Source organism: Misgurnus anguillicaudatus, chromosome 3 (assembly GCF_027580225.2).
Source record: "Misgurnus anguillicaudatus chromosome 3, ASM2758022v2, whole genome shotgun sequence".
Lineage (NCBI taxonomy): Eukaryota > Metazoa > Chordata > Actinopteri > Cypriniformes > Cobitidae > Misgurnus > Misgurnus anguillicaudatus.
The window spans coordinates 25,525,757-25,546,211 of NC_073339.2; the positions used below are offsets into that span (position 1 = coordinate 25,525,757).

A 20,455-nucleotide genomic window follows, 5' to 3' on the forward strand; every position below is an offset into this window, starting at 1 on the left:
AAGGCTTCAAACGGGCCTCATGGAGCCAATAGTCTCCAACCTCCAGCTGTGTAGCCAAAATCAAGACGCGTTTGCATTGTCAGGCCAATAGTGCGGTAGTGCTTCAGAAAACCCCGCCCTTAATATGCCTACCTGGATCTAACGTTCCTGTTTTACCGCGAGGAAGTCACTGTAATTGGACGGGAGACGGGATTTAGATCGCATCATCATACAGCAAACATAATGAAAATAATTGAGGCAGTTGTTTGCACAGTGAAAGCCAAGATGAGAAGATAGAGATGTCTGCTCCATCCGCACACTTTCTCTTGACGTTTATATTGGCTGCACACGAGCAAACTCACGACGAGAGTCACGAGACAATATCAGATCAATAAGCATTAGTCAACTTTGTAAGTAATTACAAATAAAGTGTTCATCTACTTAATGTGCCATTTAAGATATATACACAATTTTTTAAAGAACATAAGTCCTAGTTTTAGATTTATGTAGAATAATCTTATTTTAAAATACAGCTATGCACGTGTCGGTAAATATGTAACGTTAGGGTTTGTAATAGTTCTATGGCGATGTAAACATACTTACATGTTATAAGAGGTGTGAAATCGTTATTCATGAAAATGTAAATAGTTAAGCATCACATGAAACACAAGGTAACTTTCAAATAGCTATTTCAATAATGTGCCAATCATTAAACACTTTTGTCTATAAAGAACTGCCTCTGATAGCTGAATAGGACTGAAAATAACTTTACTTGCGTAAAATCAAAATGTTTGAGAAATCGTTACAAAATTTGCTCGTTAAGAATCAACTATGAATATTAGGGGTGTGACGAGACACTCAATTCATGAGACGAGACACGAGATTGGGTTCACGAGACAATATTTTTACACTTTAAAAAATCCTCAAAGATTAAATAAATGAATAAGAAACTGAAATCATTTTATTTTTCCAAGTGAGCTGTAGCCTTTAAAATTACACAATAACGAAGATGCAATAATAATTGGTTCAAATAAAGTATCAAAACCAAGTTACATTAAACAGCATTACATTAACAAACACATTACATTTGTGTGCTATAAATAAAAAGCATTATGTATGTATTATAACAAATGCCTGCAGGGGGCGATAGTGGACTCGTCTCGCGGACGCTATCTTCACTTTCACTTTAGACAGAGAGAAACGCTTATTTTAGCCAAACAATGTTTAAATCCATTTAAATATTTAATATGTCCATTTCTTTACACTAGAAATGATACAGCCGCTGTCATTTTTGAGCAAGAACATGCAGACATTAAATCATGTTAACTCTGTGTGATGGTTTAATCTGCTGAGACTTCACATCTGACACTGATCAACAGACAAACACAACGAGTCTCAGACTTCACATGAGTTCACAAACGAACATTATTGCAAACCCAAACAAAAAAGCACACGCAGTAAAATACAGAATATAATGCATGCACTGTAAAAGGTTCAAACAGAAAGCTGCATCCTCCGGAGATCGCATATGCAGGCTGCATACGTCATCAAGGATTATTTCAGATCATTAAATGAGCATTACATTAAAATGTCGTGAGAACATTAAAAAAATTTGCGATTAATTAAATAATAAGTAAACTTTATAATTGTTAATAGTCTCTAATAAGACAGTCTTTATGAAGTAAATGCAGTTTAAACATGCAACCTCCGAAGGATGCAGTCTTTTATTTGAGAAACGGACAGCATTTCACCTCCACAAGAAATCTCGCGAGACACGTTTAATATCGCGAAACACATTTAATCTCGCGTGATCTCGTCGGACGAGATCTCGTCACACCCCTAATGAATATACACAAGTATTTTAAAAGCTATGTTACAGTGGTTAATTTAATGATGATTATATTTACCATTTTGTTACATCTTAGCATTTCTGTGTTTCATTAGGATGTGATCCTTATGAAGCAATCATTTCCAATATAATATACTGACAAGCATACTTAGTCATAATAGTGGGGTACTACTCAGTGGCGGTTCTTGACAAATTTCACTAAGGGGGCCAAGGAGGGGCCAGTGTTTAACCAGAGGGGCAAATTAAAAAAGGGCAACAAATGATATTTAAAGATTATAGGGGTGGTTACAGGGATTAGTTTAAGCCAGGACTAGGCCTTAGTTCAATTAGGAAATATAACTAGTTTTAACAAGCACTCCGTACTAAAAACATTACTTGTGTGCATTTTGAAGCAAAACAAAGGGCACTGATGTATTTTAAGATATGGCAGTGCAAGTTTTCAGTTTGGACAGCTTTCAGTTTAGTCTTATTCCTGTCCGGGAAACTGCATTAAACTTTATTTTACTTTACAATCATATAAACATTTATTTTATACAAGAGTGAGTGCAGGTGCAAAATGAGAGCTGAGCTCTCATCAGATCCCTTGCTCGGTAGTCAGGGCACTGATTAGGGAGTCTGCTATTTTAAGGGCTGTCTTAATCGCAAAATCCTTCAAGTGCTCTGAAACGTTAAAAATTCCATGCATACAAAAACCAGTGAGCATCGATGGTCCCTATGTTCCCTTACCGAAAATCACGAGTCCTTACCAGTGCTCGAACCTGCATACACATTCACAACCTCGGAAGATTGAACAAACTGAGACATTCGCCGAGCAGCACCCACAGTTATCTACAGTGGTTGGGTGCGCCGCTCTAATTTCCCCGTGTACAATGTTGCGTCACATTAGTTCCGCTTTTGGCGCTCACGTGTAAAATCAAAATAAATGAATACTTTTTTTATTTGTTTAGGGGTGGCCAGGGACATGTTTACAGAGGCACGGGCCACCCTTGGTCTCCGTGTAGAACCGCCACTGGTACTACTTTTTTACATATAAAGTTTATATCAGTGCACAAATAGGTGTATTTTAAGAAATCTCCTTCCGTCTGATTTCAACATCCATGGCTCGTGTCGTCTCATCATCATCATCCCCGTTTCCTCTGTTGCTCTTCCATCTGTTGCTGTGTCATCTCTCATATACAAAATAAAAACTCCTGGATGACAAACTGGAAGCTTTACGTTGGTCTTTTTTTGTAAAACAAACACAAAAGAATAAAGCAGCACATCTGTGACGTTTTGTGTAACTGGTAAATACACATACAGTATACCCTTATATAGTTTTCTACATTCATATAACAGTTAAATAATCTCCAAAATACCAGAAAGCATGGCTATGCCTAATATAATAAAACTATGGTTACTTTTTCTAAGCACTGACAAAAAATTTCAACAGAGATGACAATATAACACAAAAAAAACACAAAATAAACACCCATGTATAAGACACTTATGCAATTGTTATTTGTATTGTATTTTAAGTGTTTTGTATGTAAACGTTATGTAGCAAACAAGTTAATTCACTGACTGTAGGTACCATTGTCTTTAGTGATCACTTCTTTAATACATGGACAATGATCCAGCACACATCTTTAGTTTCTCAGCGCTGTTGTACTTTAAACACTTTGTTCTGTGCCCGCCCAGCAACTTTATAAACGTCTTCCGAACCGGTATCGGTGTGCGCTGGATCCTTACCATGGCGAGTTCGTCATTGTAACACGTCTTTGTTTTTTACAGATGCAGATAATTTTCTTCAGCCCGAAGTAAATGCATAGCAGGCATCTTCTGTTGAACAGTAAATGTTTTTTTTTTATTTTTTTAAAGTTTTGAATCTGCAGACAGATGAACGCGCATCTTGCCAGAGACTCCGATAAACTCCACCTTTGACCTTTACCACTCCCCTAGCCCCGAGAATCCTGCTATGGCCCAAGGTATTTGGTGGGCCAGAAAAGCCTGGCCTTAAGCCCCAACAAAGCAGGCACTGGCACCAGAGCATGTGAGCGAAGCTGAGCGGTGTGACGCTCCACTAAATATTCCGCTCTACCGTTCTAATTAAATGAATTAATTTAAATGTATTAAGATCCTTGGCAAACCTATCAAAAAATACAAAAACTGAACAGTATTTGCTTTTTTACTTTATTTCAGTAAGAATAGCTGTTGTGCAAAAGAACATTCAAAATAAGACACATTACAAACGCACACTTACGAGTGTGCACAATGTTCGTAGAACTTCACAAAGTATACATTGGACTATCAGAATATGAAAGGCTCACACAATATAAAATTTACTTAAAGAACGTTTAGCCTATGTACAGGCTTTAATGAAAGAAAAACACTTTCTAAAATTAAAATACACCATAGGCTGCGAGAAACTTGTTGTGCAACAGAATATTCAAAATAATACACATTAATACAAACACACACCTACGAGTGTGAACAATGTGCGTAGAACTTCAGAAAATATTTGGACTATCAGCAAAGGCACACACAATATAACATTTATGTAAAGAACATTTGGAATAGCCTATATAAAATGCATTAATCAAAATAAAACACTTTCTAAAATTACAATACACCAGGCTGCGAGAAACTGCGTTTTTTTTAATGTCTCTTAGTGTTTAGGTCAGAACTATTGAATTTACTTTTAGAAACATTAGCTTGGACAAAGTATCAGGCTTTAGGCTCATTCGGTGTGCCCGGGAAAGTAATCCGGCGGCAGAAAACACTCGCTCAGCGCTGGAAGAACCACTGGGGATCCTGAATATTTTATGGGCGACTTTGGCTAATCGAGGCAGGGATCCAGCATTGGTTTTCCAAAATCCTAGTACATCTTCCTGAGGGCTTTTTCGCATTGAGCCCATGTACTCCTCCATCTCACCTCTGGCACTGTCAGCTACACTTGAGTTACTTTCATATGAGCCGAAAATGCGCGCCGCCTTGTGAAAATTTCTGGCTTCAGTGACTGTGTCCACGCTGCTGCACTCTGCCTCCTTTACCAACAATTCGCGAATCTCTGCGAGTTTATTGTTTACTGTTGCATCTCTAATAATCCATTCGGTTTTAAATCTTGGATCCAATACAGCCGCTAACACAAGGTGCTTGTCAGCATAGAATCTCGTAAAACGAGAAGATATGTTATTTGACAGTGTCTCTGCAAACGCACGAATGGGCAGGGACAGGGTTTCTGGCAGACTGGACGAAAGCTGTTTAATTTCCATAACAGCTGGAAGAATTATGCCCAGGTTTCCGAGCTCTTTTTGCATAGCATTAGTAAGTTCTGCCAGAGGTGATAGCACCTCAGTCAGGGCTTGGAGTTTAAGCACGTCATTCATAGTCAACTTACTGTTCTCAGACATGGTCATCTTATTCTGGAAGTGTGGGTCTCTTTCAAACATTTTCTTTACGGATTCAATCATGCGCAGCTGACTGCTCCACCTGGTGTTACATGCCGGAGTGGGACGCACACCTAGTTTATCCGCCTCCTCTGTGTTTAGCGTGTTTTTCCTCACACATTTTACAAGTTTTGCCGTTCGTGTTATAAGATTGTCCACATCAGCATGGCTGTTTATCGCATCCTTTAGGGCGAGTTGCAGTAAATGGATAGGGCATCGCATATGGAGATTGCTTTCAGTGACATATGTGGTGGTCATGTTCTCCATGATTTGTGAAAAATCTGTGTGTTGACCTTCATCCTTGTCCCCTTCCTCAGGGTCTTCTTCATCGCCCTCCTCCTCTTCTACTGCACTTTCATCAAACCCTGGGAGGTTGAAAGCCTTAATCATGTTACTGGCGCTGTCAGTCACCACCCTGACAACGCGTCTTAGTACACCCCAGTGTTGTAAAACACTTTCATATTTATGAAAGATATTCTCTGCTGTGTGGTGTCCTTTAAGATGTTCACAGGACAGCAACACAGTGTAACCATTGAATACTTCATCAACAAAACTTGCAACGACACCCAGAAAGCTGTGTCCTCTTCTGTTTGTCCATATGCCTAAAGTTATCGCGAAGGCATCTCCTAACTGCTCTGATGGAAATATTACCACACCGCTCAACGCTCCGCTCGCGCTCCGCACCGCTCACATGCCCTGACTGGCAAGCCTGCTTGAAGCCCGAGTGCAAACACGGCTAATGATGTGCTGGAAAAGCTCAACCAGCTCAACTCTATTGTTGTGAACAGTGCACACTAGCCTGGTTTAAAATTCCACCTCACCTGCGTGACATGCGACAGCCGTCAGATACAAAACTCATCGAGTAATTTGGTGTGTTTGGGAGAGCAAGTAAAAAATGCAGATAAGATTTGCATTCTTTAATTTTTGATGATCCCTCTGATGTGACTAGGTTTAAAGTGTGTGCATAGCAATGCACAAAGAGCACCTGGGGACTTTTTCTTTTACGTGAGCCTGTACTTCATTTAGTCCTGATGCCATTAAAGCCGCTCCATCATAGCACTGAGCCACAAATTTTAATTTACAGTTGTAGCTCTCCAGCATATCCAGAACAAACCCTGATAGATCATTTGCTCGTTTATTGCCTGTAACATCCTCAAATTTAAAAAATCTTTCAGTTACCCCTATTTCAGTCACACACCTGAGGACATATGAGCGCTGCACTGTTACTGAAGTCGTCTCATTCATCATACTGCCACAAAATTTGTTTGTTTAATTTCTGCTTTGATGTGATAATTTGACACTGCATTTATTATATCATTTTAAATTTTTCCTGACATTCTGGTAAAAACTGTGGCCTTTGCAAGATGATGTTGCAAGTCAGCATCATTCTTCGCTAATAGCGTTAACAATTCCAAGTAATTACCCATGTTCAGCGAATCTCTAGATTCTTTGTGTCTCCTGAAAGATAATTCTTGCCATCCCAAAAACACAACACAATGTCATGTGACCTTTTATGTCATCCGCTCTTTTTCCAGCTTACTGCTGCAATTTTGAGAACCTACCAAGTACCTGTAGGCTACTGACAAGCATTAGTTAGCTTGCTACGATTTACGGATTTCTTATCTTTTACTGTCTATGATTCTGACGGATACAGTAAATGACTATGAAAGACAACATTTCACATCTCGACTGTCATGAAAAAAAGCTACTTTCAAAAAATATCATCATAGGGTGTGATCCCTGATGCGTTCTTCCAGCCGATATCCGCTGCTACTACCACTATTTTTTACAACACTAAGAACTTTCCTCAAAGTATCACCTGGATCTCTACACATGAAAGTGAGGATTGAGAACATTGTTTACACAGAGTTTACTAAAAAGAAAGTTTTGAACAACTGACTTTTTCTGTTTTGGTGTCCGCTCGCCATCTTTGCCATACATGAAGAATTGATCTCAGAGTGCGAATGAATTATTTTTATATGAGGCTTCTTTTTCAACTAGAAGGTCGATATTGTTTTTCACTTGCGACAAAACAACGAATTATCCGTGCATTTATATGGAACTATGCTTTAGGAGCTATCCATCTTTACTCTCATCCCTCCTTACTTCGGATTCAGAGATCGATACATCTTGACAGCCAAAGTCAGTTGTTCAAAATCTTTCTTTTTAGTAAACTCTGTGTACACAAACAATGTTCTCAATGCTTGAGTTCATGTGTAGAGACCCAGGTGATAATTCGAGCAAAGTATCATGTTGTGTCGAGCCTTCTTAGCGATTTGGATGCTCACAACATATTAAAGGCATAGCTTCTAGTTCTTTTGCGACCACTTCAGGTACTCAAAATGGCAAAAGACAAGTTTGAGATGTGAGTGACTTCAGCTGATATTCATGAATAAGACGCTTCAGAATCTCCTGGTTCTTTCTGACTCTCTAATTGTGGATGCTGACTTCCCTTTTTCTCTGCTCGTCAAGTTGCAAATCCACACAACATTCACCAAAAGTTTTTAAATGCACTACTGACCAGTGCTTTAAGTGGCCCAAAAGAGGAGCAGGTACCAGGCGCGGAGCTATCTGGGCCCGCCCAGATTGACAGCTGGCATGCCCAATCAGAAATGTAAAAAAAACTACTCTGTATAGTTAGACATGGATACTACTTTATGTGGTGTATTTTATCTATTGCATGTTATGTTAAAAACAGTCAAATTATAAGTAAGCCTGATAACTATTTAAAAACTATTATAAAGCAGTTGAATGTTGCGTTACATTATGGTTTTAATGAGAAAAATATTCCCCAGCAGCTTTCAGCCATGATCACTGTGGAAAAGTACTTCGACTCGCCAGGGAGGGTGTTACTGCTCCGAGTCGAAGTGCTCCCAGGGGTGCTATTGCGCCATAAAATGTAGTTCCTCTTTTGGATCCGCTTGGAGGGGCGCTGCGTTTTGTTTTGTGCCACCGGGCTTGCTCGTGTGGCTGCTCGTCTTGGATGGGAGGGGCGTTGATGTGTTTGGTCGCTTCTGGCTTTGTCTCTAGATGGTGCCGTTGAGTGAATGGGGCTGGGCTGGGTGCTGTCGGGGCGTCGCGGCGCGCTCCGGCGCTTACATGCACGCACACAGATGATAGAGGGATGTATCAACCATTCTTAGTTAAGGTAATAACATATTTTGATGTTGAGAATGAGTAGACTATTCCTTTAACTTGTAAACGCAAGGGTGTTTGGGTAATGTAGTCTCTGCTCTAGGTGGGACGAATTAGGAAGCATACATTAAAGGCGGAGTCCACGATGTTTGAAAAACGCGTTGGAAAAGGAGACGGGCCGACTACCAAAACACACTTATAGCCAATCAAATCAAATCAAATGCCGGGTTGCGTATGTGTGGGGCGGGTCTATCAACAGAAGGTCTAGATTCTATTGGGGTAGGGGCGTGTTTGTTTGGGTGATTTCAAATATCAACACTGGCTTTCAAACATCGTGGACTCCGCCTTTAAGGGTATCGGCAACAGCGGATGGCATTTTCTTTGAACTGAATTTTACATTTGTACATTGGAAATTTCCAACAGACATTAGGGGTAGTGCTGGACACATCGCTAGACCCAGAGGACATGCTGTCAATAAACGTCAAAATTTGATTGGTTGGTTTTTCTGTCACTAATGCTTGCAATATCTGTAGAGCTGGTCCCAGCTGAGTGAGCTGTTTTTATGGGACTTTTTGAGGGTACTCCAGTTCAACCTTAACTAAACTAACGAATTTTGCCTACATTACAACATTGAAAATAAATACATAGCATACTAAAGAAAAGCATTTAACACTTAAAAAAATATATATTTTAATAGGGCCAGCAAAGAAGGCCCTGTTGGTCCTGAAGGCCCATCATTGCTAAAATGACATTTGTTAAAGAGCACCTATTATGCTAATAAATTAGCATGTTAGCACGTTATTGTAATAGCCCATAGTACATACATGTTATTAAAACTTGAACTAATGCATTGTGAGTCTTATAAATTGCTTACATACCTCACCGATTTCTACCTGTCTGGGAAACGCTTGGATTTAGTTCCTGTCTCCGCCTCCCAAAATGTCTACTGTACTCGGATTGGTCAGATGACCTACTCAACTGTTATTGGTCAACTGGGTTCGGCGTGTGTTTGAAAGGTTACGCCCCTGACTACGCGTGGGTTTTCCGGTTCTGACTGAGAGTCACAGGCAACGTAAACAAGCAGTTATATTTCTCTATAAACGATGGTGTCTGTACTGCCTTACCACTTTGAGCTCGATCCAGAGAGTTCAGACGGCCATTATGATATAAACAATCTCCTTCAATGAACGTGATTGGATTTAACTTTTTTAGGTGGCTTTAGCTCTGCCAGAATGCTAAACGAAGAAGAAAATGTGTTGCAAAGACATCCAAAAGGTAATTATAATGTACTACATTACTGTGCAAACTATATGGAAACACTAAATGTAGCACATAGAAAGTATTCGTTGAAATGATTATAAAACAATTTCACTTGGTAATTTCTACATTATTTTACTATAGTAAACTTTATTCTAAAAGACTGCTTACATACTATATTTTTGTGCAAACTATATGGAAACACCAAATGTAGCACATAGAAAGTATTAATTGAAATGATTGTTAGTTCTACATTATTTCACTATGGTAAACTTTATGGCCTTTTTAGGCTTAAATTAGCACCTTCCCCTTTACGTTACATTAGTAATACACACGCTTATAATGTTGATTCATAGCCGCAGCAAATTTAGCTGCTTGTGCTATCGTGTATTATGTTGTGCTATCTGACGTTTTTCTGCTTCTATTAATGTAAAGCTGCTTTGAAACAATCACCAATTGTGAAAAGCGCTATATAAATTGAATTGAAATGAATTGAATTGAATTGAATGACTGCTTACTTATACGTGCTATGTTTTTACTTATTAGGTTTTAAGGAGAATGCAACAGGTTCCAGGGCCTCTTACACTCTAAAAATGGTTGGGTTAAAAACAACCAAATTGGCAACCCAGCGCTGGGTAAATATTGGACAGAACACATGCTGGGTTAAAGTAACCCAACACGTTGGGTAACACATTTTAACCCAGCAGGTTGGGTTGTTGAGCAAACCCAACATGTAGTCATTTTAACCATTTATGGGATTAATATTCTGGGTTTTGGGTTATTCTTGTTATTTTATCATGTGCTTTATTGTAAATCAAGACCATTGTTAACAGCAAATAAATGTTTATTTGACTGCAAAATAACTACAAACTCTTACATTTTTACAGTTGTAAGTTGCAAAATCATTTAAAGGACTGCTTACTGACCCAAGTATAAATATATTTATAAAATATCATAAATTATGCACATTGAAGTAACAATGTAACAGGTTGAATCAATTCGTTTGAATTTAAGACAGAATTTGTAATTTTACAGTATATGAAATACTGAAATGTACATAAACAAAACTACAGCAGTGTAAGAAAAGAAACAATGTAATTGTTAAATTAAAAGTAAAATCATTCATAGATGTGTAAAGTTTTTTTAAAGAACAAATGTTTTAAGTTTCACAGAATGGAATGTATTTGACTTAAAATACTTCATTTATTAAAGTTACTTGTCGCGAACAAAGATGTACAAAGGAAACGAACAGGAGAGGATTTATCCATTTGAAAAAATGACAGACTACAGGAATTCCCATAGAAGCACATTGCCTGGGGTATTTATTTTCAAGCACTTAAAATGCCTTTAAACCAGAGACTGTAAAAAATATGCAAGTAGTGTCCGTGACGTCACCCACTGGTTTGTGAAGAGCATTTTTGAAGCTTAAAGTAGGCGGTGCGTGCCGTCGCCATCTTGGCCGAATTGCAGTTTAAGTCACTTCCGTATTCAGAGAGACTGATTGAGAAAAAAGATTGAGAGGTCTGCTGCATGTTTCCCATGGCCAGGGCGAAAGGAAAGGGTTTCGAGGATTCTGTCCAGAGAAGAAATTCCACCACATTTGTTGCAATCTACAAAAGAGGAAAAAACTTTTAGTGGTCTGAACTGAATGATCAGATTTAAGTATTCAGAAAACCATGTGGGCCAAGTGAATTATAAATTTTATACAAATTATAAGGCTTTCTTTTGCATCCCTGGCTGCATTACCACCACGTGTGAGATTTTTTTTCCAAAAATGCAATGGCCTGTTGTCAGTTTGCTTAAGACTTTGGTGTTACACTACTTTAACTGTTGTGCCAACAACAAAGGCTGCAAACCACACAGACTGACAAATAGGATGATCTGACTATATGACTGCAGAACTAAAATGTAGCAGATAATTAAGACATTCTCAATATATTTTAAATAGGAATTATTAAATGTTATACTTACTGGCTGAAGTTGTATGAAGGTCTTGATAGCCTCATCAATGGATGGACGTTAAAACTCTGCACACTCTAAAAAAAAAATTGGAAAACAACATCACATCTGATCTCTGCTAAAAACATAACATCTCTGTTACAGTATCAGCCACAGATCAGAGGGTTGGTCAATATAAAATTGAAATCACAGGAGACAACCAAAAATATTATGAAATTAATATAAAATAGTAACTAAATACGACTCAATAACACATCTAAATTCATATAACACATAAACATGTTTGTTAACCGATAGTAACTTCCATGCAGCCTCCGTCTTGGTGACAAATACGTTTATGTTTTCAAGTTCATGTACAAACACTTAAATTATTGTTTCATTTTAAAAGAGAGGAACAAGCATACATATAAGACACCGGTTCTTGGAAACGCTGTTTCGTTTTAATTTATCGACGCATTACCTGCCGTACCGAAGGTGAAGTAAATTTGCTGCTTGTCCCTGCCTCAGTGACAGAGACGCCGGCTCCGTGATCCTCCGCCGCCGGTTAACATGTGCTCGCGCCTCGCGGTCTGTCTTTACATATCGAATGACAAGAAAGCAACTCGTTTGTCGCTAAATTTAATTTAACAGCGTCGCTATCGCTTGTTAAGCTGGGAAAGGGAAAACTGAGTGTGTGTGAGAAGCCGAAGTGGGGTTGCGGAGGTCGACTCGGTACCGGTTTTGACAAGCTTTGTTAAAGGCTTACAGAAATTGTCATGAGTTAATGTAATCAACCGTGTGATGGGGATTTTGTAACACCGATTTTATTAATTTTATTAATATGCCATATCAAACATCTTGGAATGATTATTCGAGTCAATTTGTGTAAATGGCGATCTGAGGTAACAGTCGTCATTCCTCCAAATTACACCCGTCGTCTTAGTCTGTATAAATTAACACGTTGCTGTCTCGCAAAATGTTATAATCTTGTTTATATTCATGAAATGTTCACAAAAACATATAAACTTACCTTGAAACAACCGCTTCCAGTGACTCTGTCCTTTCACGACGACCCTTGCTGAGCACATTCAAACATCAAGGGCGCGAAGCAAATGAGCCTCTTCAAACAACCCAACATAATAACCCAGCAGTTTTAACCCAACACCTAGAAAACTGAAACTACCCAAAAAGTGTTTAAAATGTAAATAAATCACCCAGCAAAACAACCCAACAGACTCAACCCAGCATTTTGGGTTAAAAAATAACCCAGCCATTTTTAGAGTGTACCTGCATGATTCATCATCCAGGTTTTGCACTAATTGTCTAAATCCCTACACACAGAACATTTATTGTACCGACTATAAGCCTTTGAGGCGCAGGACTAGAGTAAGTTTTATTACATTTTTAAACCAATAACACTAAAGTATCATTATAGTAACAAAGTACCCAAAAGAACAAAAGATGTAACTTTAAAGAAAATATAGTAGTCAGTCAAAAGTGTTTTTATTTATTACAAATATATATTTAAATGTTAAACAATATACAAATAAACATACTTTAGTAACCATATTGTGTTCTTCTTTCAAAAATTGTTTAATTCATTTCTTACAGCTACCTTTGTGAAAAATTAGCGTACTTAAGTGTATTGAAAGCATACTTTTTGTGTGCTTAAAATAATAAAAGTATACTTTTTGAGAAGTGCACTTGCTGATAATATAATACTTCTTACAGCTATCTATACAGATAAATGGCATATCAAAGCTTTGTCAACTGGTGATATTAAAGACACTATAGGGTTATCATCCCGTCGTGTGTTGTTCTCCAGATACGCTTGGAGCTTCCTGATCTCACTGGTCAGTATGTTGGCTTCAGACGACCCCTACACTGAAGATGGCATGCAAATCACGTCCTCCTTTGAAGGTCTGTCAAACTGTGATGCCAGGTCCATTGGAATCTGGGTTTCCTTCAGCTTATCTTCAAATACCTCATCAAACACAAGCCTGATCACATCATCCACATATAACTGTAGAAATATTGCAGTCAATAAATCTTGTTTGATCATTTATTTCCCTGCTTCATACATTGAGTTTTTATTTATGAATATATTTGAAATGAAAACATTACTGCTTACAGTATGTCACTTGTGTGTTGAACATAGCCTTGTACTTTCCCTCTCGTGCTTTTGTTATGGCTTGGTGACATTGTAATGGAGGGCTGCAAGGTACAACCTATACAAATATAAACAAGCAATAAATTTATTGTAAAAGTAAATACTACTTTATTTAACACGGTTACTAAAATACTTAAAAACCTGCACAGCATTCAAATAAATGGGAAAATCAAATTTTTTGCTGCAAATCTGAAATCTCAGGCTACGGACGGCAAAGGCATCCACTGATGATGGTGATGGAAACATTGTGAAACGATGCTACTGCCTATGTTCCTATGATTATGCAGAGAAAAAAAACTTTTTCATACATTTAAGACTGGTAGTGGTATCACTAGATAAATACATCATGTGTGTTACATACCTTTGCTCCTCATATGCCAGTCTGACTCCTTGTACTGTGTGTAATGATGTTGCATGTTTGGCCTTGTACATCACGTCTACTGCTGCATACAGTGTAGAAGGATGTGTCCAGCTGCGAATCTAGGATATAGACAAATAAAACAAACATGTATTCAGTCAAAAAGACATATTATAACAATAGGGTACAGGACTATAAATCGTTAGACTATTCATTAAAACGTTCATATATTACATGGCCCAACATTAGCAACACACATTACGTGTTTACTTCGTTTTAAAATTTAAGAAAGCTTCAAGTAAATACAACAGTAAAATACATATAACGTTAAACAAATCACCCTGTATTTAGAGTTTCTTGAGTTTGATAATGAGAACAAACTTTACCGGTAACAGTTTAGCTGGTAACTTAGCAAGTTTGTAAACACGTCTAAATCAACATCGATAAAAAAACGATAGTCTGCATAATTCAACATACACGTGTTTAACTTTAAAGGGCCATTTCACCGATAGGAACATTAATCTTTATGGAAAGTGAGTCATATTTGTAGTCAAAATGTAACATAAATGTAGAATTGTGTGCCTATTTGACCGAGAAAAGACAAAATGTGACTTTAGAGCACATTTGTATGAAAAACTACAACTCCCACTATGCACCACAATGCACAGCACTGCAAGCCACTCCCATTAATCGGAACACGGCTTAGATATGATGTTGTGTACATAAATGCCACGTTGGTAAAACAAAGAAAATAGCCACCACCACTGTGTCTGACAGACACCAATCATGACTTACTTTTAAACGTGATGTTACATTGTGGAACACACAATAACACTCTGGCCTGGTGTGTAGCAAAGTCTTATTCAAACATTAACGTGCGGTTTCAGATCCGCAGTACAAATGTCTTTTCAAGTAGTTAAAAAAGGGTATGCATTTTAAATGTTTATTTAGTTTTACCAATTTTCTTTTCGTCACTTGTTTACTTTAATTACATCTGTGTAATATCAGCCTCACTGCTCTCACAATATAGACATATAAAACACCGCTCAGATATGCTATTGTGTATATAAATGCCACCTTAGTATAACAAAGAAAATAGAAAGACTTACTTTAGTTAGACGTCCGTTTATCCCTGCATCCTGCACACAAACGCGCCCCCTGCATAATATCTCTACATACGCGCTGCCTCAGCTCTTGGAGCTTGTGCTCGTAAACCGAAACACGTCTTTGAAATAAGCACGAAACATTAACAAAACAAACGTTCATATCCTTATCTGATCCAGAAATCTTAAACCGAAAGCACACAGCGCAAGTCTGTCCAAGCTCATATACTCCGCAGCGCGTTTGCTCGTCGAAGCCGAAGCAAACGCGTATGTGAAATAAACATGTCCAAACGAGCGCAAAGTTGCTATCTTGCCTCGAAACCTTCACCAAACGAACGTCCATATCCTTATCTGATGCAGAAATGTTATAAAGAAGCCACACAGCGAGAGAACAGGCAAGCTTCTCTACGCAGCAGAGGCCGATGGTTGCGGTGTCTTCCCCCAGCTCCTCTACCCAGCCGACGCCCAGGCTCCGGCTTCTCCTCGGGCTTCTGTTCCTCCATCTGCCTGAGCGCTTTGCTGTATTGTGGCTCATAAAGGTGCAATGAACAGCGGATTAGAGCATCACGCTTGCGAAATCACCCTCTTCTATATTATATTGATTAACTTCCACTGTTATTGTAACATGAAGTCTGACTTGCTCCACAACTTCTGTTTAGCTTAGCTTAGCATAAAGATGGCGGCTGATCGCTTTTTCCCGTCTGTGTTCGTATATTTTTGTAAGTCCCACCCACTGATCTGTAATTGGTCTAAAGCGTGATTGGGTCCCACCCATAGCCCCCACCTTGGAAAAATGAGGAATGAGTGTCTGTAGTCTTTCACACTCAATAGAGATACAGGATTTCCTTCTTTCAATAACGCAAAATGACGATTTTTACATCATTGAAAGAAGGAAGTGCCTCACTGAAATCAGTATTTCTCCCCTCTCAGGGGAAACTGAGGGAATGATGCACGACCATTCAAAAACATGACTGGGGTTCTAACGGTACAAAGCTTAATGCAAATGGGTGAAGTTTCCCTTTAAATATGGTACGTTGTTTATGAAATACAGTATTACAACACAAACCAATTAGCTTGAAAGCTTAGCTCTACACGCACATAATGTTTTCTCCGGTTACCGGTAATGTAACTTACAGTAAAAGGCAAATAATAAACATGAATACTTACAGCCTGTGATCCAGAAGTGCACGGTAATCCTACTTTCAGGAGGAGACGTGGCGCAAATCCAGCTTCGGTTCATTAAGCAGTCATTGTGAAAACTCCGTGAACTTACAACTTCTGACTGGATTTTGCCGGAACCGTATTAAACATGATGTCCTCTGTGGAAGTCCATAAATTGCTATTTTGCCCTCGCATCTAAAGAGACAGCGTCTACTCGAGAGATTTAATCGCTTAAACGATGAAACAAGAGTTTACAAACAGAGAGGGCTGAACTATGATAATGTTGGTCTTCTCTACGTCACCAATCCCAGGAAGTAAACTGTTGCCTACAATCCGAGTGTTTTTTGTAGTCCTAGAACGTTAGAGACGATAACTCGCGTCATCGTTTTCTTTGAGGCATGTTCTTTTTGAATATCGTTAGGATGTACTAATACACACCTACACACAAAAGGATGTTTAAAAACGTGTATCTCATAATAGGTGCTCTTTAAAATCAAGCATTTCAATAGAGGGTATGCACGTGACATCACATTCGGTGAAAGTGACTGCAGTTACGCCCACTGAGTGGCAAAAGACAGAGCGGAAGCATTTGTGTACACTGTGAAATCCAGCGAAAACACAGAGAAAACGTGTCTAATTGGGGAAAAGGGCAAGCTGTTGTGGGATAGACTGTACTAACAGATTCAACAAGAATTGGAGCTATCATTTTACAAAATGCCAAAAACACCAAAAGGAGAAGTAAATTGATATTTTATGCCAAGCCAACGTCCACAGACCACAGGTGGGTTGACACGTTGCTAGGGTCACTATCAAGCAGATGTTTTCCTTTCTACTTAAAAGTATTTTTTCAATTATTTGTATTTTATCAGTGTTTTTTGTTTTTTAGAAAACATACATTCCAAAGCATATAATTATCATAATTTTTACTCTTATTACATTTCATAAATACAAGTTTATGTTTTACATTTAATATTTAAGTACATTGACGTACTTTTGCTCAAGTTAAAGTACACAATTTTTATGTAATTTGGTATTAAATACATTTTAATATGCAATATAAAAGAATACACAGTATGATTATATGCTTTAGAATGTAGTGAAGTACACAAACACCTTAATAAAGCACAGATTCTTGGAAAATGTAACTAATGTAACGAAGTGTTGTCCACCTCTGTCTAACTAAATTCAATTTAAGCTGATAATAGTCAGTTTTACTGGTATTTTCACAGCAGCCGCTATGAAAACCAGCCATTTTGTTGAACGTTTTGCCACTCAACCGGGCGAGCTCTCGCGTGGTCACGTGAAAAAGTGACGTGAATGCAATTTATAATTTGTCGGTTTAATTGCCAATGTATAAAAATGATAGCGAGTTATCGGAGGCGTTGAAAACCTTTTTTTTTCACTTTTTGATACAAACGATTTTTCAGATAAGCTAAAAGAATTCACAGAAGAGATTGTTGAACAGCTGTTCAGAGCAGCTCTGTGGGTGTTTGCTGAGATTTTCAGGATGTCCTAGGAGCAGGGAAGGGTCCCAATGGCTTGGAGTCTATCATAGTTCCAGTGGCAAAAGGTAGCTCTGCAGGCTCATTAAATGACTTCAGACCAGTAGCATTGACTTAACTGATCATGAAGTAATTTGAAAGGATTGTGAAACTGTTTCTGCTGTTCAGGGTTTGTGGGGCCCTGGATCCCATGCAATTTGCATACATGGCTAGAAGGGTGTAGATGATACACAGATTACACTTTTAGATCTCCTGTATAGACATTTATGGCGCTTTTCCATTGCATAGTACCCCACGGTTTAGTTTAGTTTGGGTCGGGTCAGCTCACCTCACTTTGACGTGGTTAGCTTTTCCATTGAGTTTAGTATCACTTCGCAGTGGGAGGGATTATAGGCGTGTTGTTCTATTTGCGCGGCCTACAGCTGTGACATCATACAAGTGAGAGGAGAGCGTAGTTGTATATTCCCATACGTTTATTTATTTCTCAGTCCGCTACAAAATTAAAATTGGCCACCACAAATAGATGTTTGCACATCGCGTTTATCACTACCTCTGTATCACATGACAGTTTCTGTTCAAACACCCGAGGCGTCAGCCGACGGCGCTCCGCTGAGCCTCACTGAAGTTGCATTTAAGCATATAATGCTGAAGTGCTCGTCGCGAATGTTCCGCCACAAACTGCAAGTCTGGGAAAAAACTGTTATGGTGTCGCTGATTCTCAACATGTGGATGTTTTTCATCGCTAAAAGGGAGTTTGGGAACTTATAGCAGAGCACAGATGACAACATGTTTGCTCGAGACAGCGCAAGCTAGCACTAAAGGTAAAGCTAACAGAATGACGCTGTTAGTGACGTTTCTTTCAGACCAATCAGTGATCTACTGTGTTTTCGCGTCACGTTTGGTATCAGCTCGGGTCGCTTGGAACCCCAACCGAAGTGATACGAAAAAAGTATCGGGTACCACGTACTGCACCTAATGGAAAAGCTCCCAAAAGTAAGCTGTGGCAATGGAAAAGCGCCATTAGAGGGTCCTGGTACACACGCCAGGCTCTTGTTTTTGGATTTTTCATCTGCTTTTAGTACTACCTAGCCACATGTTTTATTTAGTAAATTATTATCAGAATTTAATATTGAGAGAAATTTTGTGAGCTGGATTATGGATTTTTTAACAAATAGAACACAGCGAGTTAAGGTAAATGGCTGTCTCTCTAAAAGGCGTATCTCTTCCACTGGCTTCCCACAGGGTTTGTGTCCTTTCACCTTCCCACAGGGTTTGTGTCCTTTCACCTTTACTATTTATCCTCTACACTAACAACTGTAGAAGTCAGTATAGAAATAGACACATCCTACAATATGCTGACGATACAGTTATTGTTAGTTTCCTGCAGAAACATGAGTCTCAGCATGGGCCAGTGGTCGATGAGTTTGTCAGTTGGTGCGACAGGTCTTTCATCCAGCTTAACACCTCTAAAACCAAGGACATGCTTATAGATTTTAGGAGAAAACAACCTAGTTCACCTCCTCCCACATATATAAAAGGAATCAGCATAGAGGTGGTAGAGCAGTATAAATATTTGTGTACTGTGATGGACAGTAAACTCAAATTTGATATAAACACAGAGATGATCTGTAAGAAGGGACAACAAAGATTGTTCTTCCTAAGGAAGCTTAACTCTTTTAATGTGGACAAGGTTATTTTGTCTCTATTTTATAAATCTTTTATTGAACCTGTCCTTACTTTTGCTTTTATTGACGGCCTGCGGGAGAAAAATAACCTCAGCCATATTGTGAAGGTAAGCTAATAGGCTTTCCACAGGTTTCCTTGACAAATATTTATGAGAGGCAGGTTATGAGTAAAGCAGATTCAATTCAATTTTATTTATATAGCACTTTTCACAAGTGTTAATTGTTGCAAAGCAGCTTTACATGAGAAGATGTAGAGGAGAACACAGAAAATCAATAGATAATATAAGAAGTAGATATAGCGGCTAAGGTTAAACAGTACAAGCTAGCATATTAATAATGTAACATATACAGTAAAGTGCCAAGTTAAGCCAAAGTTGGCTGACTCTCCCTGGGACGAAAAAAACCCCTAGGAAAAAACCCAATGGGAAAAACTCCTAGGACAAATACCCTTGGGTGAAATTAATATATATTTTTATATATATAGATACGGTAGGTATAGGAGGCGGGTAAGCGGATTAAACTGGTTTAGCCGGTGGTCATTGGTCGGGCATCGGCTGGTCATCACGTTGAAGGACAGCCAGTAGATCAGTGGTGCGATGACCTTCACAGTAACAGGAACTGTGTCTGTTTGTCTCATTGTCCTCGGGGTCGAGGACGAGACAGGGAGACAAAAACAGAGTTCTATTAGCGTAGGGGCCGTTCGCATGTAATGCAAGTGTCATACATCATAGTGGTTTAAGTCAGCTCGGTTCCATACAGGCTAACTATTGCGGCAATTACCCATATTACCCATATGAGGTATGTGAGTGCTTTGCTCTTGACAAAATAACTACTGCAGGAAAAGTCTACTGCAGATGCCATATTTGACTGTGTAAACCACCCCTTCATTGTTC

The 20,455-nt window shown here is 38.7% G+C and overlaps 1 protein-coding gene and 1 long non-coding RNA gene across 5 annotated transcripts in view; one reads left to right on the plus strand and one right to left on the minus strand.

The window, feature by feature from the left end:
- LOC141361906 (uncharacterized) overlaps nucleotides 1–20,455 on the minus strand; it is a 593,959-nt gene that overhangs the window by 192,880 nt on the left and 380,624 nt on the right. The gene's annotated exons all lie outside the window — the stretch shown is intronic.
- bora (bora aurora kinase A activator) overlaps nucleotides 1–20,455 on the plus strand; it is a 119,013-nt gene that overhangs the window by 85,471 nt on the left and 13,087 nt on the right. The window contains exon 9 of one of the 4 annotated variants that reach the window (XM_073863566.1): nucleotides 13,409–13,599. The exons of the other annotated variants lie outside the window; for them this stretch is intronic. Within the exon in view, the coding sequence (XP_073719667.1) occupies nucleotides 13,409–13,471 (63 nt within the window). The 3' untranslated portion in view covers nucleotides 13,472–13,599. Of the gene's footprint in view, nucleotides 1–13,408; nucleotides 13,600–20,455 lie in introns of those variants that run through there. 4 annotated transcript variants of the gene reach the window in all.